Here is a 26,099-nt window from a genome sequence, read left to right as displayed (position 1 = left end):
TTGTTAAAAAAAAAAAAAAAGAAAAGAAATGAAAAAAAAATGTCAGAAATAAATCTAATTTATAAACGTAAATTTACAAAATGGATTGTTTTTTTGTGTTTGTTTTTTTTAAACTACTGAATCTAAGATGACCTTACACCACCCCAATGCTATGTCTATATATATATATTCTGTTTATGTACACATGTAATATTCATCACGTATGTATTCATTCATCTCAATTTTTCCACCATTACAGATCTTACATTTCTTATCATCTATTTCAATAAATAAATAAGAACCATGGTTTGTTTTTCACTACACCCTCTTCATGGTATTGTGCGATTCTCCCCGAAATGGTCCTGGAGAGTTTTGCATGTAGGGGGCATCACCTCTACCAAAAAGAGAGAGAATGAGAGGAAAACAGAGGGAGAGAGAAAAAAAAAAAAGAGAGACAGAAAGGAAAGGATGAGGGAGAGCGCTAGGTAGCTGCTGGGTTACTACGCCTGTGCGTTGGTGCCGTTCTTGTCGGGGGAATTGGCTGCGTTGATGGAGTTGGCAGTGCCGTCTGGCTGCACGCTGTCCCTGCGCGGAGGCATTCGCTCGTTTATCCGGTCCAGTCCACGTGCTTCTTCGAAGCTTTGGATCTTGTGTTGAGGGTTGAAGCCTTGGATGGCTGGAAGTATGGAAGCACGAAGTTAAATAATGCTTTTGAAGTGACATACAACAATGACAATGTTTGCTTTCGTTTTGGGTATTACTGGTATCCTTGTGCATATTACCGTGTCAGTTTACAGATTACCCTAGCCTTAAGATTAAAAAAGCTGTGTTCACGCCTTGTCGTAATTACATCATCAACACTATCAATGGCAAAATTAATCTTTAGGGGACTGGTGGTACAGTCGGATCTCTCCGAAAAAAGAAAAAAAAAAAGTCTACAAATTGTAATTACAAGTTCTATAATGACGTGAACACTTTTTACAAGTGTAATTCCCTACGGGAATTACGACATGGGGTGAATGCGCCGTAAGATTTGAGACTAGATTTTCAAAACATGCTGCACAGTTATCTGTTAAACTGAAAAATAAAATAAAAAAAATCGGAAATTAAACAAATTGCGATATGGATTTTTAAAATGTAAAGGCTGCGAATGAATTAAATAAATGTATGCACTGTTTCAGAGCGAAGTGTGTCTTTTACACGCAAACAGCTCCGTTCACAGGAAATGCCACACAAATTCGGCTCTGAGCTTGGGTTGCTTATAACGTGCATTTGGGAACGCAACATGCGCCAGCCATCTTACCAAATTTGTAATGAGAAGCACTTATAAACCGGCTATGCAGGCTTCCTATAGTTTTCCGCCCAAATAAATAGTTGGTGGTTTAACGTTAGAAAATGAACAAAGTAAGTGACAAATCCTATTGTAATTTTACAGTGATATATTACAATAGTAACATTCATTATTTTGGTTAATATTTTTATTTAGTAATAATAGTAATTATTATTACTTCTACTGCTATTTTATAGTAACATTGATATATAATCAAAAAAAGCACAGCAAACCTGGAGCTTAAAAAAAACAAGCTTGAGGAAAAATTGCAATTAGTCTTTTTCCCACCCACAAATCATGCAGTCCTACATTCCAACATTAACTTATTAGACGTGAACATTTCCAGTCACTAAAGTCGCATGACTTCTAAGAGAGGGCTGTTCTTCCCCAAACAGTACCCAAAAAAAGTTGATGAAAAAGCTGAACAAACCAAGCATGAGAAGGGTAAAAAAAAGAGAAGTTGAGGATGTACAGTAAGGGTACGACTAGTTCAGATAGCATTCACCAGAAAAACGCTGATGTACCCACGTCAAGCCTGACATTAAAGGCAAAAACAGGCCTAGATTTGAGTTTATCTGTGTGCTCTTTGGTCAGGAAGTGAAACTGATAAAAACAAAGATTCAGTCTCATGCTGTGGTCTGCTCACACCCCTGCCTCTGGCTTCCCCCTTTAAACAGCTGTGACTGAAGTGCTGGCGTTCACGATTGTGAGACTTTTTGAAACGTCCTCTCTCAACGGCTAGATCTACCAAAGTTTATCCTGGGATAAAGAGATAGGTTACCCAAAAATAGAAATACAATCATCATTTGTGTCATTTTTATCCGTTTAGTGGCACCTTTAAATGCAAACAGACGAAATGCAACAAAACAACACAAAGGAACAACAAACAAATATCTCAACGTGCAAATCAAACTAAATTGCTAGCTTTAAAAGTAACAAGCATGTGAACTACATGCACACAAATAAATAACGATATTGGCGACTACAAAAGGACGAGATGCACAGACAGTAAATCACAGGGGGAGGGTAACAGACAGACAACACTGAGAAGGTTTCACAGATGTCTTGCATACCTTGTGCTTCCTCTGCTTCTATGGTGGCTGTGTAAGCATGAGTAGTAGTGCCATGCCCAAAACGAACGGGGAAAGAAAGTGAGTCAAGTTATCAATGCAATCACAAGTACATTCAAACCCCCTCCCTGTTGCCCATTCATTCATCGTCCCCTCCCAAAATCAGCCCAAACGCTTCACATGCCACACAGGGAGAAACCTAAAAGATGTTAGTTTAGTTGCTTCATTCAGAACATAAACAGATTTCAAAACTAGTTTTTACTTGGTGAGGTTTGTTTGAGAAACCAAGCTTTTGAACCCGAGACGCAAGGCCTTCTGAACGACTCTTGACATGGACAGAGTCTATTTTTACAGCTGAAGTTATACAATAGCCAAACAAGGAGAGGCCTTCGCCGTAAAAACGCCATGCAATGTACTGTATATGTACGAAGACAGTTTATTTGTGGGCTTCACAGGAAGATGAGAGATGAGACGGCTTTGAGCGATGTGTTGTTTTATTTCTATTTTCGGCTTCTGAAGAATCCTTTTATTTACATCCCCTCCCCCAGTGCACCATCGACACGTTACAATCACAAGACGGTGTTGTATTTTATTGTGCCTTGACGTTTGACCACTAGAGCAAGGCCTTTCAAAATGTAATGCCCTTAGAGTCCCTTAGAAGTGCCTTTCAGTGTATTTTCCACTAATAAATACCCTTTTATACTATGGCTGCACGATACAATATTGGAAAATATTTTTATTTTTATGTGATATACATTGTGAAATTAAAACAATTTCACCAGATGACTTGAACAGCTCAATTTGAAAAGGATGAATCATTCAAAAATGATTCAGGTGATTTTGTAGGGGAGATAATCTGCATAGAAAATAAATTACATGTGGGGATGCGATGCACAATACTGTTCGCCATGATGGCTTTGAATTGCTTTAAAATACAATTTAAATGACTGTGCAATGTAGTGCAAAATGTGCAGCGAGTCTGTCATATGGGATACATCAAATTATAAAGAGAACATTATAATTATGTGCTTTGGACATGGCTTTTAATGGTGAGACTTTTGTTCTTGTAATCAGGCTCTCAAATTAAATTTGAATTTAGATTTATTGGCTTTCAAATATAAAGAATTATCGGCCAAAATTTTCATACCGGTGCATTCCTAATTACATGCATAGATCAATACAACAGAACAAAAATACAAATGCTTTATACTTTTCAGTTTTCAGAAATTTAATCAAATGTAAAATTACACTACATAGTCTTTAACAAATATTAATTATATTTAATTTATACATTAAAGTACAAAAGTCTTTTTCCTGTCTTGATCAACAGCAGCAGGTTTATTCGTATGCTGTTTTCAATATAATGATACACATCCGTACGGCGCGTACGGATCAACTACGATCACACCGCACATCCTGCGATGTGACAGCATTTATTTGAAATATAATTTTTTTTGGTAACAACTTAAAAGTCTATGCTTTAGAAAACCAAAACCATTTAAAATGAGCAGTTTTGGCAGAACGGTGGCCTAGGAGTTTCATAGGAGTGCAGTGCTCAGATATGTTAAGCTATTGTGCCCATATGGGAAGCAAGCCATTTTATTCACCGTAACAAACGAGTGTTTTGAGCATGTGAAACTAGTCACTGTGTTTCCAAGTGGATATTAAGCAGTACTGAGTGATGTTTAGCACATTGCTATGATGTTTCTAGGAAGGGCAACTAGTTTCATCAAAAACAAACCTGACCATGTTAATGTGGCAGTGAGTAGGTAAGCAGGATGCAGCAGGCTGGTGAGTTTTTACATTAAAGGCCAGGAGAGGAAGCGTGGCACACCGACAGGCGCTGGCTAAATTGGGTCATATTGCGTCATAGTCATAAGCTCACAGGAGCCCCTCTCACTGTGAAAGCATCACCCACGGCAGCTCCTTGGCACTCGCTATGATCTCAGCAGTGCTTGGAAGTTTTTTAGGTCCCTGTCAGGGCAGGAAATCTGAAGCGTGTAGATTGAAAACCCCTTCATGACCAAACCCTTCTAAAACCTTCCCCCTCTCTTAACGATATCACTTTCGATGATGGGTGTGTTGCACCGTGAGAGAGGCAGAGCTGCCGGGCAAGGCGGTGACAGCAACAGGGTGAGAGAGAGTGTTATAGACAGAAAGCCTGAGAAAGTAACAGCGTAACAGGAGCAGGGGGTTGGTGGAGAGCCGGTTACACCCTCCACAACACCACTCAATAAGGCCAGGAGCAAGACTTACCGCTCTGTAGGGTCTGTCTGCCTCCTGACAGGACACCCAGAGGCAACGTCCCAGTAGGGGTCAAGCCCTTTAACTGCAACACACTCTCGTTCTCCTCTCTGAAAATACAGATTTTCTGTTTTTACATCAATGACAAATAAAAGGGGCCACAAAGAAAAAGGGTTTTGAAATGTGCAAAGCTCTTAGAAATGTAATCATTGTATTCACCATGGTTTCATGTGGACTTTAATTTTTTTTGAAAATGGTATAACAAGGTATTAATGGTATTAATTCATTGACTCGAAATTGTCATGTGGTCCAACCAGTAAAAATAAATAAAAAATGAAGACTTATTGACCATGACACAGTCATGAGTTTTTAAGGTGACGTAGTTACACATGTACTTAATATAGTAATAACAGTAAATTATGCATAATTACAAGTAACTAACCCTAAACCAAACCCTAATCCTAACTTTATAGTAAGTACATGTAGTTAATATTACTCAGTACTTATTTGACTAAGTACAATGTAACTAAGTCACCTTAAAATAAAGTGTAACCCATTTATAAATAGATTGACCAACCTTAAATTCATTATTCATATCTTGCAAACCTGCATCAAATGCTTTTAAAGAATACACCACAAAAAATGTTCATTGTTCATTGGTTAAATATAAGTTAGCTTACCATATACGGTGAAAAACTGTAAATGATTTAACATCACTTTATGTGTAATTTTACTGTAAATAAAAAGGACATTCCCAGAAGTCTCTACTTTACACATCTCATTTGATGAAACTGTTTTATAAACGATTTTGTTTCTTCTTATTGTCGTTGTCAGTAATGTAGATTAGTGTGTTTATGTTGCATTTAGTTTCCATTTTATTACATACATTGTTATTTAGTTAATGTGTATTGCATTATTTTATTTGACTGTTTTACCGTGTTTTACCCTGATGGTGTTTTGTCTTTATGTGTGTGACCCTGTACACCATCTATATACTGTAGTGACCATGTTTTATAGTCCGTTCACTTACAATGAACCGATTCATCATGAGGTTTTCTATTGTGCCAACTGTATTATTGTTGTGGTTATCAGTACTTTTTAAGGTAAAAAGACAGATTTCGGTAGTTAAAGTAGGTATATATTGTCATTATATCACTTCATTAAATACACAGTTAAAAAAATAAAATATACAGGCATCCTGTAAAGCTGGAAACACTGTCACAGTATTTTATTTTTCTGGCAACCACAGCTGCAAGTTTTTTTACCGCAAGTATAACAGGATATTTTTATAGTGGTCAACATCTCTGTTGTGCAGAAATGAGTGTGTGCGTGTCAAATCCCTGGCCAGGAGGGATTTGTATGTGAAGTGTGTATATTCACCTAAGAACAGAGAAAACTCTGGCCATCTTGCCAATGGCACGAATCTTATTTCGGATCACCTCCTTGCGGACTGCCGGGGTGCCACCTGCCACAAACGGGGAGGGACAGAGGAAAACAAAAATAGAGAGTAAGAAGGTTAGAGTCTAGTTTCATTGATGGTACATGGGGACAATTTTGCTATATATCAGTCTACTTAAAACCTTGTCTTGTAAATTTTATGAACTAATTTTATCCAGAAAAAAAATGATAAAGAGGTAATCAACATTACCTGCAAAATGCAAACTAGTCCTAATCTGACGGCTAGAGTCATAAAATACTGGAGATCAAATGAGGCATTACATCCTGAATCCCATAAGGAATAAATAAACCCCATTTCAAAACTCAAAAGGCTCACAGACACACAGAGGAAGTGTGTCAGGCCAAGTTAAAATTATGCACCATTCAAAAAAAAAGAAGGACAAATCAAATGGGCATCAAGAACAGTAAATGGGACACTGTATTCCTTCATGACAGCTCCTCAGATGTGTGCTCAGAACGGGTTCATCTGGTTTCATTACAGCAAGAGGCATCACTGTACTTCATGGCTCTTACGTTAAGAGCAGCAATTCATTTTGAATCACTGACGTGACTGAATGGAGACCCAGTTTGGGGTAGTTTTTGAAAACGGTTTAGGGCGGTGCATGTTGCGGTGCTAGAAGGTTTGTAATAAATTTGATCATTTAAAAAAGAAACAAAAAGAACATGCTTTGAAGGCATTCATGATGTACAAACTAAGCACTGTCTATGTACTTCCTGTCTCTGCAGTGTTATATGCATCAAACAGATAAAATAATAAAGCAGGATGCCCATTTAATCACACAACGCTGAACACGGAGTTCATATTTAAAGCAACTTTCACACGAGAATATAGTGTCCTAAATAGAAATATATGGGTTATTCACGGAGGACTAATGCACACTAATCAGAGAACTATTATTTGATGAGATGAGGGGCATGCAGATATATATTTAACAGAGCTGAAATCCATTTGAGGAGAAAAAAGAAACTGAAGAAAGGAGACATTTATGCGAGAAGGCTAATGGAGCACACTGTGTTACATTTAAATTCAAGCAAATGTTGATTACATTATTATTGCTGAGTGGAAAGTAAAAAAAACGTACCAAATATTTTTGTGATATACAAAAATGTTTCAGTCTGGGGTGAGTAATTCTTTTTTATTTTGAAAGAAATTAACACTAAATCCATTAAATTAATCAAAAGTGACAGAGACATTATTAATATTACAAAAATGTATATTTCAAATAAATGTTGTTCTTTTGAACTTTATTTTCTAGCAATAACGTTAGGCAATCATTACAGTTTTCTTACAGGAAAAACAGATCATTTTAGAATGGGTCAGAATGAGCATTGAAAATAATAGTTTTTCCAAATATTTTAACTTTATATTAGTTAGTAGTTGTTTTTGCTGTGGTATATCGAAATTGGAATTAAAAATTGTTAAATTTCACTGGTATCTAAAATATTATTAAAATAACTATTAAAATTTTTTTAGCAATCTTTGAGCCCTGATCCCTCACCTCTAAAAAGAAGTGGTTATCAACTTTAAGTCTAACTGAATTTATTTGGAGTAAAATAAAAAAATAAAAAAGCTACAGTGCAGTAAAACAGCTTTACATGTTCTTACCTTCACATGTGTCGTCTCCCTCTGACATGAGCTCATCATCTGAGCAGATGTTTAACACGTTGACCAGCATCTCTGTTACTGAGAGTACATGAGAGAAGACATTACATAGACTGCCAACATATGCTCTCTGAACCAAAAATTGGTCTACTTCTACTATATTACATGCTTAGGCTCTAATACTGCATACGTCATACTTCATAGTGTTCAACATAAGGTCTATGGTCATTTTGTACAGACATCTCTTAGTTAGCAGATGTTTTGTCTGAATGTTTCCTTGTGGGTCAATAAAGTAAACCATCAGAACTGATAAATCGCAAAACATCCAATAATCCCACATCCAATAATTCTGCAAATGCACTTCTGATAGGTGTCAAAATCAATGTAAAAAAAAAGACTAAGCTGTTGCCATTTCTACCTTTCTCCCCGACGAAGGGCAGTGACCACGTGAACACATCCATGAAGTTGGGCAGCCAGTACGGATGAGGGGAGCAATTGAACTGCCGGATGTTCATAACGTTGTTCTCGTATTTCAACACAGCAGCTTATGAGGTGAAAGGACAAAAAAAACTGAAAGTATGTTCTGATTTTGAGAGACTTAATATTTAATTAATTTTGAAAAAGAGGAAGAAAAAAAAATAGACATTTTCATTTCAGCAAAACTGGCTTACCTTGTTGAGAAATAGCATACGGCTAGATATTAAACTGCACAGCATGATAGCACAGGCTTTTTGAGAGTTCTTACCTTTATTGTTATACACATCTAAGTAGTTTGGTGCAGAGAAGATTGTGATTAATGAGGGGAAGCCTGTCGTCTGACTTTTTCTGTACATTCGATACCTAAGGAGGTCAGTGAAATGGGACCGAAATTGTCAGGGGTTCATTTAAAAACAGCTGTTAAAATAGAATTGAAGCTCTTGCTGCAAATAGACTGGTTTAAGAGTGTGCAGTGCAGTGGACTCACCCTGCATCTTGGGCTTCGTGTGCTCTTATAACTGACAACAAGTTATTATTCATCAAAAAGTCACATACTGCAGGGTAGCTGTTAGAGACGGAGAGAGGTGTAATTAGCGATTCCAGCAGTCCATCAGTCAAAACGCCATGACTAACATTGAGGGGTGCGACTGTGAACGGGGACTGAGTAGGCAGCTATCGAACAAATGCATGTGGGTAGACTGTCAGCTGGAGTACCTGTAGAAATAGGAACATCCTCTCACACTGTTGTGACAAAAGTGCTCTGAGCTCTTTTCGCTGCCGTAGTCCTCACCAGGGTCAGACCACAGCAGGTCGCACATCGGCCCGAAAGCTGGCGGCTCTTTAAACCGGTCTAACTGCAGAGCAAAGCAAACAATCAGAGCACCTTATCTATCACTGCAACAATACAAACTCAATCTGTTCAAAATCTACATGATCGGTGAGGATTTCTACAAAATCGCAAATCATCTTGTTCAGGCCAGTGGCAATTTCGTTGATGAATAATTTGTCATCAGTTGTCAACGCGATAAAATAAAATCCAGTATTGAATGACAGAAACTATGACGAAAATCTATTTACATTTTCGTCAGATAAAAACAAGATGAAAATGTTGGGGAGGGACGATTTTGGGAAGAGATCCAGTCAGAACTGATGTCAAACGCGGTAGATGCACACATTTGAATTGTAACGTGCTTCTCAACCTGACGGGTTGACATAAGTTGGCATACACTTGCTGCATGTCTCATACAAAAAATGTAAATGTCTGGGAGAAAGAGAAGAGCAGACATATGGATTAATCTGAAAAAGCGTGACGACCTAAAAAAGCGCTCGCACAGAAAGCCGCCTCAAACGCCAGTGCATGTGTACTGAATTGAGCTCTCTTTCGCATCTTTAAAAATGTCTCTGACTAAATGTAAACGACTAAAGATAAAACCATTGCTAAAAAACTGACTAAATCTAAATTTGCTGTCAAAATTAACACTGGTCCAGGTTAATAATAATAAATAGGGATGAGTCAGGGTGGTCGCTAGTTGTCCAACAACAATTTCAAATGATGAGGTAGACAAGTGAGTTTACCAAGATTTCATAAAGTTTTTTTTATCTTTGTTATCTTAGTGGCAGTTCTTTAAATGGGATTCAACTTCTCAGAGAGGGTTTCAGCATGTTGACAGCATGCTGTGATTTAGCGGCACAACTCCCCATTAAAAGCATCATCACTACACGGATCAAAGCGCTGCCTTTGCAACATATTCACCATCATCTGGTACTGTCATACCCAGGACACAGAATACCATAGGTACACAGAACACAGTGATGCTTCAAAGTGATGCTTCACATCTTACTTACTTTCCGGATGTCGTCAAGGCAGGTGACCTCGGGGGACAGGCCTCCGTGAACGCAAAGGAACTGCTGGTTGAGCAGAGCGGCCAGGGGAAGGCAGTCAAAGGCCTCCATGCAGGCATCATACACCAGCTCAGAGTACTTAATCTTGCCTGCAATGAGAGAACCACAATAAAAACACCCATGTATCTCTGAACAGGCGCAAGCGGGGTGATGAGCTTTTCAAGCCAAGGCTGTCACGCTGTCCGTTTGACATATCGCAGTAATGCTGGGTGGGTGAGGGCAGATGGGCTTGCCAACTTTCCAAGGCTGGAGGAATAGATGGAGGAGGAGGTGGCTGCATGCCTTGTTAGGTGATGTTACAGCAGATCTGCGTGCTAATTGGGATGAACTGAAGAAACCAGCGTGGCGGGAGGCTGATTAAAGGAAGTAGAGGCCAGACACAGGTTACACGTGGAACAAGGGCCGCATACCGCCGTTAAATCCTGACATTTTAGAACGGGCCAACCGTGCGGCGTATTGTAAACAGCAGCACTGACAGATGAGAAACAGGCTGCCTCGTGATGAGCAAAGAACAACATTGCAACGCGCCGGCAATTGGTGAAGTAGCACATCATAATCAAAGGCTCTTTGATTAGCTCGATGGAGAAACAGCCAGGATTCTGCGGATACAAACTAGGGATGTGCAGCATGACTTCATTTCCATAACTTATAAACGGACATTTTGTAACTGACTAGTAGTCTCTGTAAGTGATCCATCTGAAATAGTCTACTTCATTTATGAATTTATCAATCATTCAAACAAATTCCATACTGAATGCTGCAGAAAAATAGCTCATATACATGTGATGTGTTTACCTCGCATTATATCCTTTTTTATTATAATCCAAATTTAGCCAATTTATTACAAATCAATTGAATCATTAAGCAGTGCAGGACCAGTAAGCACAAACTCAATACTATTAACAAAATGCCTCAAAAGTCAGTTAACAGACTATAAGTCAGAACATGTCAAATTATTACTGTTCGTTACCACGGCCAATGCTTGCCGTGATTGAACGTGCTTCTCATTTATGGATATTATTTGTACAAACAGCGAAAATCGCAACTATACATTCTATACATTATTTAAGGGTATTCTATTTGTTAACTTAGGATAGGATCTGTTGTTATCAAGTAAGTTTCATTAATAATGGCCCTGCTTTAAACCGGTAAAACATTTCATACTGGTATTGTCCAACATAACCGGTAGAATAAGTAGCCTAATTGTAATATTCCAGTTTGACATGAGTCAAAATACTCCATTACCCTAATCGTCTTCTGAGTGGATATTTCTCTGAAGCTGTCGCGAGTGATGAAAGAAAGCAAAAGCATACAAGGTCGAAGGCAAAATGAAATGATTTTGCTTTCTGATCTAGATAGACTTTTTAACACTGTAAAAAAAAAAAAAAAAGAAGGCTGAGAAAACTGCAAAGTGGCAGCTGGAAGCATATTTACATTAGCCAAAGTATTTAATGAACACGTACAGGACAAGGACTTTAAATTGCATAAATGACAGGCGTTACAATTTTGCACAGATTCTGTGTGGGTCTGCTTATGATCATCAGCTGCTGGTGGAAGGGTTTCAGTTAGCTGTCAGAGTTAAATCTAAGTGGGGAGGGAAGAGCCCTGACGAGCGCTGAGGGATTGTGATTGAGCTCTGTGCCCGTGGCCCGCCATCCAATACTCTCAAGAAGACATGAGCTCTCTCGGGATGCCATGGAAAAAATTGCCATGACAGAGTTGAATGATAGGATGTGGTAAAATCTCATTTCGCTCTCTTTATAACGTTCTCTCACACACACACACACACACACACACACACACAGTGTTTCTAAAGAGCTGAGCTTACATTCTTGTTTAAAGGTGAAGTACTCAGTGAGATGCCGACACTCGTGGTTGCCCCTGAGGAGGAAGAGGGTGGTTGGGTGGTTGATCTTCAGGGTCCACAGATAGAGCACACACTGCAGATGCAAACAGAACACACATCAACAAAATGAACCACATACACTAGCGATACTTTCATATATATGATAAAAACAGCTGATGATCTGAGCAGATTATATCCTGTCAATCAAAAGGGGGCAGGAAAACATTTCACTCTGCAACTCATAATGTGTGTGAAGTTAATGCGACAATGCATTAACAGTAAAAAAAAAAAAAAAAGCACCGCTAAAGCAGGCTCTATTTGAACCTATGAATACCCTATGAAACAATAAATGGCATTTCGACGCTCTTAAATGTGACGCAGCAACTGCATTCAAGCGGCAGCGTTAGCCATCTCTTTCTCTAAATGCATGTTATAGCATGAAAAAACATGCATGAATATCATGCATGCATGAATAACACACCGTTGAACTTACCGAAATGTATCAGACTTGTGTAATCGCTCAGTTCAACCGGTGAACGACGTCAATAAAACAGCTTGTCACTTAACAGCTTGTGAACAATGTCACTTAACGTTGCATGTACCTCAGGAAAGTTATCCAGTTTGCTCACAGTTTGTTAGTTACTATAAAAACACTAGAGAGGAGCTTATTAAAATAAATAGTAATTGAATATAATAATTTGTGCTCTGTTGTTAATTTTAACCTCTAATATTATAGTAATGTACCAAATAAGAGGGATCCCTGTATAGTTTAACTTTAGAGCATTAGTTGGGGGATATTTTTGTCCTTAAAAAAATAAAAAAATAAATGTAAAAAAACAATCGGCAGATAGCATTTTGAATAATCAGGTATCAGTATCTCTAAACATTAGTATTTTGATTTAGCTCAAACTAATATGCAGGTTCAGTGTTTAAGAGGATTATACCTCCATTACTCCTGACATTTTATTAAAGGAATAGATCACACAAAAATGAAAACCCTTCTATCATCATAACAGATCACTAGTATTCACAGTATGCAAATTTCCTTTATGCACGGAATACCTAAACGACTGACTTCATTTGCCACTGAGACTAGTACACTCTGTAAAGAATACTATATCCCATAATGCAATGGGGTTGACTTGTCCTTCCATTACAAATAGTTCCATCAACAAATAAAATAACTGAGTTAATTTCTTAACTCCAAGTACTCCAATCAAATGAGTTAAGACATTTTTACACAAAACTGAATTGAATGCTATTTTTTCCCCATAAAATAATTTTCTTTTATATCTATTTTCAAGATTGTAACTGGACAACTACTCTTTTATTCTGTAATGTGTTAAACATTTTTGTGAACTACAAAAGTAATGATGCTGAAAAATCAGCTTTGCATCACAGAAATAAATACCATTTTAAAATATGTATTAAAATAGAAAAGGGTCTTGATGAACAAACACTTTAACAGTAGTGTACGATTTTTAGTTACTGTATGTATACAGTAAGAATCCCCAACTTTAAACTACCGCTAGCAGACAAGAATTTCCAAAGCCGAATCTCATGTACACTCTAAACACACTGAACCACTGACACATCCGAGTAGACAAAGAACATTTTGCTACATTAAGCAAGACTAAGATTTCAATCTTTTCACATTCGCTTCTGATATCATCTCTCTACTGGAAAGCACTGAAACGTCTAAAGTTCTCAGTATTGTTTTCTTGAAAAAACTTGGCCTGTCTTGTCATTGGCATGCTATCCCATTAAACACCAGCAAGGCTTTTGGGTTCACACCTGGTTAGATTAATCACAGAACACCGCTGTATAACAGTGGACAGTTCTCTTTAAAAAGGCCAGTCCTATAGTGAAAGAAATACTGAAAATAAAGCGTACTCCACACAGATCTGGATGTCGGGGTGGGGCGAAGTCTGGTGGCCTAACCTACGAAACGTTTGATGACTGCAGTGTCTCAGTCAGAGGGCATTAGCAGGTGGTGTGGCGGATGACTGAAGTTCAGTCCTCTGTGGTCTGTGATGTCCAGGGAGGGAGTAGGAACTTAGCGTGGCCTTTATTGTGAAACACACATGCTCTCTATGAGTCTCAGGTTGCACGCGGGCGGCCCTGAACCCTCAACTGTGTTTGATGGTATTGAGCAGCGGTGTGTCCGCTCTCTTACGCCGCCTCTTTTAACCATGACATTTCTCCCGTCCCTGAACTTTGCAACCAAAGAGAGATGCAGAGGTGGAAGCTTTTTGAGGACTCGCATTCAAGGCCCATTTAGAATGACATCAGACAACGATATAAAAGACTGCAGCTGATAAACTGGACCAGAATTTTTCTCAAACCAAATGACATGTAACCTCGATGTTGAGAAACGCTTTCTCTGGCCTACAGGATGGCAGGATCAATAATCCTTTAATGCCATCTGCTTCATCATTGTGGTTGCTTTACAATGATGATACAGTGCTACAGGCCGAGGCGACATGCTGACTGCATCATCACAATGCATCCTGGTACAACAGAGGCTGTTAGAAAAGCACGGCCACATGGCATCTTCTGAAGGCCAAGTTACATTAAATGTGAACATCTTAAATGTTTACAATGTGCAAGATGTGTTCACAAAGCCTTAAAAATACAAAGGACTTTTTATAGTGATTACAAAGTAGTTTAAAACACAAACTAGCCTCTTTTAATTAAAACAATTTTCTAGATTTAAAATAGATTTCTGAAGGTAAAAGAGTAGCAGAACTCAAGAGCACGTAGATGTGAATTTGAGAACTTCTACAATTAATATTCATACTTTTACGTGAACATTTACACTCACAGCTCCAATGTGAAAACATTTAAAATAAAAATCTGAAGTTGAATGTTGAAATTTGCACTCGCAGACAATAGGGACAAACCTGTATTCTGAATTTGAAGCTTTAGACAAGTAGTCACACATGTGTAAAATGCCATTCACAGAAAGACAATGACAGTCACAAACTTGTAATATATATTTGCATTTATTCTTACATTCACATTCGCAGTACAACCTCAATTAGGCACTTGCAACTTCTCAAATCTGTCACTGCAATTTCAAATTTCATGCCTTGAATTTTGCTACTCTTTTCGCGATATATTAGGTGCAAATAAATAAATGCAAATATATATTACAAGTTTGTGACTGTCATTGTATTTCTGTGAATGGCATTTTACACATGTGTGACTACTTGTCTAAAGCTTCAAATTCAGAATACAGGTTTGTGACTATTGTCTGCGAGTGCAAATTTCAACTTCAGATTTTTATTTTACATGTTTTCACATTGGAGCTGTGAGTGTAAATATTCACGTACAAGTACGAATATTTATTGTACAAGTTCTCAAATTCACATCTACGTGCTCTTGAGTTTTGCTCCTCTTTTACCTTCATACAGATTTGGCTATTGACAACATTTGTGGCATGCACCAAAATAAGTTAACAAAAGTACATTCTTAATTTAGACAAAATCTAAAACCAAAAATAGAGTCAGGGAAGTTAAATTTGGGTAACTGAACTGTTCAGGGTGTTATGTTTTCAGGTGATAGTAAAGTTTTTCGAATTCTTTTTATGTTCCGCCTCTCAATGTTTCAGCCAAACAAATGTTATATATTGCTACTTTAGCATCCTTTTTGATCACACTGCTGACATGTTTACCTGTAGTAGCTTTTCCACGATGATAAATAAATGTTTACAGTCAAATGTATCACCTGAGTCCTAATTGAACATCATATTCAAATTCGATTTGTTTTGGCATTTAGACAAAATATATTTGGTTGTCAAAATGTCAGTGCATCACTATGGCATGCTGTTGATTACCAGAGAAAATAAGGTTGTGTCCACCAGTTCAAAAAAAATTAAATAAACAAAACTTTGTACAGTATAGCACTATGGACAGTTTAAAAGCAGAAATCTGAAGCTATATGTTTGTTAATGTGTTTATGTTGATTTTTTAAGGGGTAAGCTGTTTAAAAGTTTAAATTTAAATCATTTTTAGTGTTAGTGGGAGAAGAACGTCTACGAATGTAACTTCTGCACATACAGTTTTCGCTAAATAACCCTTGTGTTATCTGTGTGTGTGAATGTGAAAATTACCATATTTACCAGGGTTACTATATGGGGAAGTGAAAGATCACACCAGCCTCATGTTATCAGGTATAAATGTAGATTCTAGTGACTGTAATTTCAATAATGTGTGTATATTTTAACTTTTCTCCATGTATAATGCCTTGGCAAATGGACTTTTTTGCAAACAGAAGCAAGTTTAAATGATTTGCTATGGTATTCGACAGCATGCCACTGATGCTGCTGATAGACCTTAATATGTATTGAACCTGTAGTATTCCTTTAAATATGCATATTATAAAAGTTGTTGACCACTTAACCCTATTTTACATAACGTGTGATCATTACAGAGTAACACTCACCTCAATACTGAAATAGCCTCGATCCACATAGTCTCCCAAAAATAGATAGCGTGTGTTTTGCGGGGAACCCCCCACCTCAAAAAGCTTCATCAGGTCGAAGAACTGCCCATGGACATCTCCACACACTGAAGATGGACGACAAAACATAGTAAGACAAACACTTGAAGTTGAAACGAAAACAGAGTGACATGATTGGAAGGATGTTGCCAAACCAAAAACATTGGAAAACCTTGTGAAACGAAGAAATATCACATTGTGTACATGCAGGGTCATCTTAAGGTGAAGGAAAAAAATCTGTAGCAGAAATGCTAAGATTTGAATAGCTGATCTTAAAACCACTAGACGGAAGTATACAAATACTAGGCCCACCAAAAACAGCAGAGTGAAAAATATTAATAGTGGTCACCCTAAACAGGATGTGGCCAAACCAACATCATTTCCTCTTAAACCTCCACAAGGTAAGAAGTTGTAGAAAACAGCAAGCAGAGACACCATCTCCATTATGCACGCCACCATTTTTTATTTTTTTTGCTTTTCTCTTGTAGGCCAATTATTACGCGCACACAGTGTGTGTTATGAAAAACATGAGAGTGTGCAAAGGGGGGGTTGAGGGGGGATAGATGTGGATAGACGTGCCCATTTATATCCACACACCTGTTTGTGTGTTTGCTCGAGTGTATGGCGAGTGTTGGGGGTTTCCTGTGGCCTCCGCTGGGGAATTAAAGTGTGGGGGTGTGTGCGAGAGAGTCTAGGATGCAACTGTTTCTCTGACCTTTATAGGGCAGCCACATTAGGTTGCTGTGGAAGACTAGCTCCATATGAAAATAATCACGCTCTTCTCGCTGGCTTGAGGATTATTTTGGGGCCAAGACTAAACCTTAAAGATTAAGGATGACATCAGAGATGCCCTATCAAGTAACGGCAGAACCTTGATTGTACTTTCATAATGTTCTTCATGAAAAGAACTACATCACTGTGAACCAACAAACGAACTATGATCTCATTTTTCATCCAAGCAAGCAGGAATGTGGGCGAGCACCGTCAACAGTGGGCATCGTGTTTTTCTGCGATCGTACGGCATTAGGTGTAGCGAAAAACCTGCGCGAACCACATCCTGGATGTAGATGTTGGTTGTCAATCACGACAGGTTTGTAGTGTCGCCGCACAGTGAGTCATCAGAACAAGCAGCACACGGCTGAGTGCGCAATAGCCTACCTGTGATGGGGGCCTCCACTTCCAGCATGCACTTCTCGTGGCGGAGGATGTTGGCGCCGTCGTTGATGATGCGTAGGGCCAAGTCCTCCTCCAGGCGGCCCTCTTTCACCAGGTGGCTCTTCAAAAGCTCCACCTTGGGCTTGCCGTCCTCGTACAGCTCTTTCATGGTGAGCCGCGTCGTGGGAGGGTACGGCACCGCTGCGGGAAAGAGGAGAAAGGAAGACTCAATTCTTTACTCTTGTTAGTCACAGGGAGACCCTGCTGGCGAGCATTTGATACATTAGAAAAACACTAAGCAACTACAAGACGACATTATGTGTGTTTTTGGCTGTACAAAATGGATTACAGCTTTGTGCCGGAGCAATCCAGACCCCATATTGATTTGGAGCTACCCGTTAGAACGTCGCAGCAAATGTCTAAATTTAAAGCAGCATGTTTACAGTCACAACCATGCAGAGTCGATAACAGTGTGGTGCAGTCTCAGAGTCTCTCATAGCATCCGAGACCGGGGGTGTCTCCAAGTTAAGGAAGTGCGTCTCCTTCACAAATTCAAAGCCAGATGGTGTGTGATAAAAGCGCTGAACCATAAACAGAAAGGTGTTACTCCAAGTATAAATATCTCAGCCCAAGATTTTATCCACTTTCAGGATTCCATCAAAAGTAACTCAAAGCTTCTATCTATATTGTTCAAACTAGATTTTTAAATGTTCAGAACCTGAACCAGCCTAATTATTCAAGATTAAGAAAAATATGCAGTTTTGCACATCACTATTGCTTGCCTGTGCAAAACTCGCCACAATGTTGCTAGGGTGTTCTGGGTGGTTGCCATGGCATTGCTATGGTTGCTGTTCTGAGTAGCTGCTAAGGTGTTCTGAAAAAGTCAGCGTGATTTATTTTCTTGTTTTATTGTCCACCAGCCAAAAACCATACAATAAGCCACACGATTTGAGGTATCATTCCTTGCCACAGCACAAAGGGTTAATACTAAGCATTATGGATTTTGAAAACACCAAACCCTAAAAATATATATTTTTTCTCTAAATGTCATGATGCAAGGGTGTTTCTGGGTAGCAGCCATGCCATTGCTATATGTTGCTCAACTGTTCTGAGTTGCTGATTGGTGGTTTATTAAATAGAGCCCACTCCATCTTCTAAAGTTGTGCATCTTTGAAAGCAGAGCCGCTCACAAAGTTACAAAAAATGCTGAGAGAGAGAGAAACCTGAGTGCTGAACACCGAGGGGTGGGGCAGCATATATTTTCTACATTTTTTCTCTTTCGGGCAAAAAACTGAAGCTGCAATTTTCGGCCGATAATTCTCTGTGGCCTAAATTTCAGTGCATCCCTATTAAGCACTAACCTTAATCTCAATATAGTGTTGGTAACACATTATGAAGTTAGCATTATGGTTTGTCATTGTCTCTGATTATGAAGTCTGAAATTTTCTTGCTCGGTGACTGTGAATAAGTTGACCAATGACACTGCTGCATGGCATGCTTTGCATTTAACTGGTTTGGGAGAAGAAGAAGAAGAAAAAAACGACCACAAAAACAATACTTGCACGTGATGCAACACTAATTAGCATTGCTTCAATTCTTTCCCTGAATACAGGCGATTTAAACTGACGTGTGAAACTTGGTTGCAAGACGACAATCTATTACTCAATTCATTACGATAACTGAAAACATACAGTTTGCAATGAGGCTGTCTGAAAAGGGCAATGCCAAGCTGCCTGTCAGAAACTAAAAGTGAAACATATGCACGGTAATAACGGTTACAGTTTTTGGTCAGAATTTGGGACTCTCCCACAAAGCTATGTGGGTTATCAGAACACATATGGCCACAGCTGGTCCCGTCCCTTCCCCCAACCAACGCGCAAAGGCCTTGTTAAGAAGACACGAAGCCCTTGCCGTGGTGGAGAAGACAGCTTAAACAAACCCTTGACAACCTGGGGGCTGGGATTTTACATTCAGACACCGCGCGCATGGGCGAGCGGCATGCAAACAAATGCCTGCTGGAATTGCTCTGCAACCCCCCGAGCCTTAAGCTATTTTCAGTTGCAGGAATTCCACAACATTCAAACCAGTTTGAGAGGAGTGGGGAAGTTACGTCCTGAAGCTAGGGTGGGGTAGAAGGCCAGCTGTTGGCATCGATACGGAATCCTCTCCGCTAGGGTCACAGGCCAGGTTGGCACGACTCGCTCTTCAAAAGAATGTGGGTCTGGCCGACGGCCACGGCTTTCAGCGCTGGGACCACAGGCATGATAGACCACAATAAAGCTTCGAGCTCAGATGACAGGAACCTTCCAGGGACTCCAATAGCAGAATTAGGATCAATTTGGGTTTACAAAATGACTTCGGAGACTGCTCAGGCTGAAATTGTCAGGGGGTGTTGGTCTTGTTGCATGCCAGTATGAGGAAGAGAAACAAGGTGAATCTTTCATGCTTGACAGAATAAAGGAAGGACACCTGCTCATTTGCCTATATTAACTAAAGCCGTAACAGGGCTATTATCTGGATCGAGGGTTGAGTTCACTCTTCTGCAGCAACGGCAGCGAAAATGTATAACCTCTCAGTGTTGTGCATTTGCATGTGAAAATTAAGCCCTCAGGACGGGATGGGGTTTTTACTATCAAAGTACCAACATACTGTGTGTGTATGATCTCAAAACCAAACTGAAGGCCCACTTAAAAGCAAGTCAGTTTTCAAGAACAAAAACAGTTCTTTTGTACTTGGTCATTTCATAGCTGACCAACCATAAAAAGTGTAAATGCATTCAAAGATGCATTTGAAACCAAATTTATTCTGTAATCTTAAAGGAATAGTTCAACCAAAAATGAAAATCCGGTCATCATTTACTCACCCTCATATCATTCCAAAGTTGTATGAATATCTTTATTCGGTAGAACATAACATTTTGAAAAATATTTTCAATCTTTTCGCTCATATAATGGAAGTCAATGGGGTCTAACGTGGTTGTTTTGGACCTCACTGGCTTATTGTTTAGACAAAAAGATTTGAAACATTACTGAAAATATCTTCTTTTTTTATGCAGAAGCAAGTAAGTTGGTGATTAAATGATAATAGAATTTGCATTTATGGATGGACTATCCCTTTAAGAATCATTTGGACCAGACCGCATGTATATTAATAAGGAAGCTAGAAAAGTCGTTACTTCCTGTGTCAGCCTGATCTGTGGTTTTATCACACTAACTGTTTTTTTCTGTATTTTTACAGAATATTAGAGAACATTTTTGGTAAGAAATCTCATGGACTTGTTCTGGGCAAGGATGACGAGAGCTATCTTGGGAGGTACAAGCGAACCTAGAGAGACGCTGCTGTGTGAGACTGGCCCGAGGTCCGTTAATCATGCATGAGGACAGAATAATTACACAAGCAGGGTGACGTTGACCCTGACAGCTCTAGTTTCTATCTGTAAATAAGCCAAAAGGTCAAAACATCAAATTTACCAGCAGCCTGACAGGGGTCCAAAACTTTATAGCATCAGCTGCATAACTCATTTCCAGACGACATGCATTAGATGGTGATATGATTTCATGTTGTTGATTAGAGATGCACCAGACAACCTGCCATCAAAGTCAACCGACCGGTTGCCGATCATGCGTTCAAAACAAAAAACAGTTCTGATTGATGGTGGGTTTTTTTGGGTGGCTGATCTTGTACATAAACCGCATTGCAATAATTTCTCAAAATGTGGAAATATTATAAAGTCTATAACCATGACGTTAACACAGGCCAGAGATGGGACACACAGAAGAAGGACGAAAAGAGGAGAGCACAGATGTGCCGCAGAGAAAAAAACTGTACCAAGCAGACCAAGCTCAGACCTTGAAAATATTGGGAGAAAAATATAAATATTGAATTGGAGGTGGGGGTTTATATGAATGTGTCTCTATAGGGAACCGACTGTCTTCAGAAAAGTTGATGGCGTTTTTTTTATATTACCTCCGTTTAATGCCTATTAAAGTGTGCAGCGGTAACAAGGAAACGCTATATCGCTGCTGTTCCATAAGCGCCACCTACAGACAGAGTGAATTAGCATTTTCATCCAGTCCATCTGCTGGTTTTGTTTTGTGCAGGTATGTTTTATGCAGCATAATTTCAAAAAGCTCAAGTCAGACCATTCTGTTTGCTTTGAATCTTGAAATGATACAATCTAATTAAAATATAAAAAAAACTGCTCATGCTACATAATATAGCATCTTTTTTGGATCTTGAGTAAAATGCAATGGTTGGCTCTTATTTCAAACAGATACAGAATTTAAAGCCAGTTTGGCCTGTATAATAGAGCAGCAAATAGCTACAAAAACAGCAACCCAACTTGAATTGCTCTTTCATGCCAACCTTACAAGCTTTCAACGGACTGCTGGCCCATGTTTAAATACACAGCACAACAACTACTGCACTGTCTGCCGTTCTCAGCAGGGGAAAGTGAGAAAAGAGTTGCGTGGAAACGTCTAGCAACTAATCAAAGCTTTTAAAGGCACTTAACCTCAGCTTTCCTCCGCCTCCGTGGTATTGTTCCAAGCAAGGCTCGGCTGATGAGTGCGGAGTAGAAAAGTGCCGCTGCGATCCTTGATTCCCCACGCTCCGTGCTTTAGCAGTGGGAGGACTCATCAAGACACGGCCTTGGCGAGAACCTCAACTCCCACTCAGCACTTCAATCATGCTGGAGTTCATTCTCACAAAGATTATAGTCCTTTTAAAGACAAGCTTTAGTTATTTTACCTTCCAAACACAATATTTTCTGAACGAAACAACAGGTGAGCGTGGAAGATTTTTCTTTTTACACTCGAGTTCACCTTTCATCGGCCAGAAAAAAAAAAATGCTTACCCAGAACATCTCAAGGTGGTATCAGAATACGGGCGCAACAGCACTCAATGCTTGATTGGTCATTGGGTGGCAATGGTTTCAAGGTGCTAACAATTAACAATAGAGTGCAACAGTCAGGTTCTGGAAGACCAAAAACTCACATTCATTTTCTAGTTTTTGTTGAAGCCATCCGCCTCCTTGTCATTTCTGACTTATAACAAAAAACAAAACAATGTCGAAAAGCTGCTATGTGACAAGGTGTACAGCAAACAAACTGTCGACCCCCAAAAAACGAGCATTTAAGGCAGTGATCTCAAACTCAATTCCTGGAGGGCCACAGCTCTACACAGTTTTGCTCCAACCCTAATCAAACACACCTGATCCAGCTAATCAAGGTCTTCAGGATTACTAGAAACTTCCTTGCAGGTATGAGTTGGAGCTGGTTGGAGCTAAACTGTGCAGAGCTGTGGCCCACTGGAGCAGGGAACGTAATCGGCGACAGTACAGCTTAGCTTACAAAAATATAATATATAAAACTGACATTTGACTTACCAGTGACAAAATGTTTACTGCATTTTTTAGTGCATACTGAGTGTCAGGATCCCAATTTACCCATTCGTTCCAGCCTGTACCCACTTTTGTGTCCTTAAACGCTCGTTTTTTGGGGTCGACAGATTATAAAAACTTATTTCTGGGTTTTTTTAGCTTGTTTGCTGTACACCTTCTCACACAGCAGCTTTTCGACATTGTTTTGTTTTTTGTTATAAGTCAGAAATGACAAGGAGGCAGCCTCTCGCAATGCAAAGTCAATGGAGACGGTTGGATTGTTCCCCCCCCCCCGGTGGGTGTGGTCTTCAGATTATGACATGTTGCGTTCTGTCTCTACGCAAGGATTCTGATCGTGCCACTTAAGTCTTGTACCTCTGTTTCTTTTTTGTCTGATTTATACTTTTTCACCTTGTATCTAGTTGGCTTGGTTCATGGATTATAACGCTTTAACAAATACTTTTTAAAAATCCCTATGGGAAAAATGAAGGGAAAAACGCCACTGAAAACGTGACCAGGCACTAATGCACTCTATTAACACCTGCATCATTCCGCAGACAATGTTCCCTCTCTCGTTTCGTTGAATAATTCTCAAGTTTGAACCTTCCGCAACATGGATGTCTGACCACCGTGGCTTACAAATAAAACATTTTTCAGACAGCCTGCAATTAAACATACGTGTAGCATAAAATCCAGGTGTTGGAGTGCTTAAACTGAAAAGAGGCATTCAGTGAAACCTGGAACTAATTTGAAGCTGAAATGCTCCTGTTCCTGCAAAAGGGGATCACAGATTCTAGACAGAAACAGGCTTCGGCTCTTTTTAATGAGGAGGGTTTTTTTTTTTTTTTTTTTACCGATTTAGATCGCTGAATGGTCTGAGTTGGGAAGGAAGATGCAAGTCATTACGGATCCAGACTACTAGAGAGCCCAGTGCTATCAGCTCATTACAGAGACCGTCTAATTGAGCCCGATCAGCCAAAACACATCGAGCTGACAGCAGCACATAAAAAACTGAGAGGAGAAAACACACTATGTCAGCGGACACACTAGTTTTAATCAAAAACTAGCCCAAGTTCCCCAGGTGCTTCTATACCCATGAAGCTACGGACCAAATGATCCAATTAGTGTATTCTACGTGTCTCACTCCTTTGATATAAGAAACTCCCACGAGCCCTTGATAGGGAGCTGATACACCACGTAACCAGGGGTCAATCCTTTTTTGAGTTTAAAGATTATTTGTATGAGGTTAATTGGGATCACACGGATAACTTCAATTAGTTTAGTTCTATCTCAGTCAAGGGAGCAAGGTAAAGTAAGTGACACAGTTTTTGAGCATAGCGTTTTCTGAACTAAACTGTCCCGAGATCACTGATGTTGCCTAAATCCCAAGGAAGGATGGAAGCAAGAGGATGAAAGCATATGTACTACAATAATGTGAATTAATATTAGCAGAGTCAATGTTGTGCATGTAAGGCATGTAAACCTCTACAGTCTTTCTGAAACAGTAAGTGGCTTTTAAGCTCACCAAAATCTTTTAACATTAAAAAAAAGTTTGATTCATCTCTCATTTTAAGATTTATATGTTTATTCAGTAATATATATTACATATACATTTTAAAAAGTAATTCCTTATTTTAAGATTTATATATTAAGTGTAACCAGAAAGACCACCAAAATGTTTACATTTTAAAAAGTTAGATAAATCTATACATACAAAATCCTTTTATATTTTGAAAAATGTTGCTGTGAAAAATATATATGTACACACACACATACATATATACACACACACACACACATATATATATATATATATATTTATATATATATATATAATTAGTAAAGAGAAAAACACCTGCAATATGTAAAATGTTTTTTTCTTCTTCTTCTTGACACGGCTTTGTCAATTTCAATTTCATGAATCATCGGGGCTTTGCATATCAGACCACTGAGTAAAATTGCATTCCCACTAATATCCCTACAATGGTCTAATTCACTAAGAGCTTTCCTTCTGCGTACTGTTTGCACACTGCAGCTTAAAACTTCATTGATCTCATTTAATTCATGCCAGTCCATCCCATGCAGCCTTAGCCAACCTGTCAAATTAGCCAACAACATGTGTGTCATTAGACTTTCTAAGTTATCCAAAAGTCAGTCAACACAACAGATGTCTACACTTGTTTATCTTTATATTAACGTTACACACAAACTGAATGTCACCCATCAGCTACCAGAGCGGGTTAGCTAACACAAAACCAGTAAAACTGAATAAAAACGTACGGTTTCATATAGAATGTACCTTTTACGAGCCGTTCGGTGGTGGATTGTTTATTCTGCTCCTTCCCCGACATCCTTCAGTTTTTCTCGGTGGAATAACTGTAATTCCTCCTTGTAGTTGAACCCAGCTAGTCGCGTTAGCCCGCTAGCTCGGCTAAGCTACTGACGTTTCAGTTCGCGAGGAAAGTCCTGACCGCTCCGCTATAAAAGCGGGGAAACGGAGTCAGCGCGCTCGTCCGGGTCGGCTTGTTGATATGTACACTCAAACGGTGGGGGAAAGGGGAAGGGGGAGCCCACTGTAGCGGCAGAGTTTTATTTTCTGCCGTGTCTGTCCTTCGGGTTTGCTCACACAGGCGACCCAGCTGCTGTCAATTTCTCCGAGGGAGTAGCGATGTCCGATTCATGAACGAATCGTTCGGTTGAGTCGGATCTTTTCAGGGAATCGTTTGAACCTGTTCATAAATCCTGCCTGAACGGCTCGTTGTCGAATATGACTGAATCGGTTCTTGAGTCAACAATTCACCGACTCATCCTGTCTCAAACTGTCTCCCCTCCCTATGTTTAAATTGTTACTTATGTTTAAAATGTAATTTAAACTAAACATAGCCTAAAAAACAAGACAATGCAGACGTACTGCCAGAGTAACAAAAAGGAAATAAATTAGCCCACACGAGGGCACAAAAGATGAATATACAGTTTTCGTTGCTTTAGGATTAACAGAGCTTTGGATAGTTTCCTTAGCTAGATCAATTTTGAATAAAGAAAAGAGAGGTTTAGAGGCCGAACATTTTTTTTTTTTATGTAGGCCTATGTGAAATTTTGCTAGCATGACATAATGTTATGTAGGCTAATACATGTAATATTTTCCGTCTCTT

General features: G+C 39.1%; 1 protein-coding gene across 2 annotated transcripts; it reads right to left on the bottom strand.

The window, feature by feature from the left end:
• ppp3ccb (protein phosphatase 3, catalytic subunit, gamma isozyme, b) lies at nt 1-25,632 on the bottom strand. Of its 2 annotated transcripts, XM_084104753.1 has the most exons (14): nt 25,247-25,632; nt 17,571-17,768; nt 16,356-16,480; nt 11,892-12,003; nt 10,007-10,152; nt 8,876-9,015; nt 8,649-8,726; nt 8,430-8,524; nt 8,103-8,228; nt 7,688-7,765; nt 6,004-6,088; nt 4,636-4,733; nt 2,383-2,409; nt 1-655 (listed from the first exon to the last, which is right to left on the bottom strand). In XM_084104753.1, exons 1-14 carry the CDS (start codon nt 25,296-25,298, stop codon nt 480-482), a joined length of 1,536 nt encoding a protein of 511 aa, XP_083960879.1. In that variant the 5' UTR covers nt 25,299-25,632; the 3' UTR covers nt 1-479. The 2 variants fall into 2 exon arrangements, with proteins under 2 accessions (XP_083960879.1, XP_083960880.1); XM_084104754.1 differs by lacking the exon at nt 2,383-2,409.
• Between the last annotated feature and the right edge of the window lie 467 nt (nt 25,633-26,099).

The sequence above is a fragment of the Abramis brama genome (assembly GCF_963993115.1).
Source record: "Abramis brama genome assembly, chromosome: 25".
Lineage (NCBI taxonomy): Eukaryota > Metazoa > Chordata > Actinopteri > Cypriniformes > Leuciscidae > Abramis > Abramis brama.
This window is presented reverse-complemented; position numbering and strand designations above follow the sequence as displayed.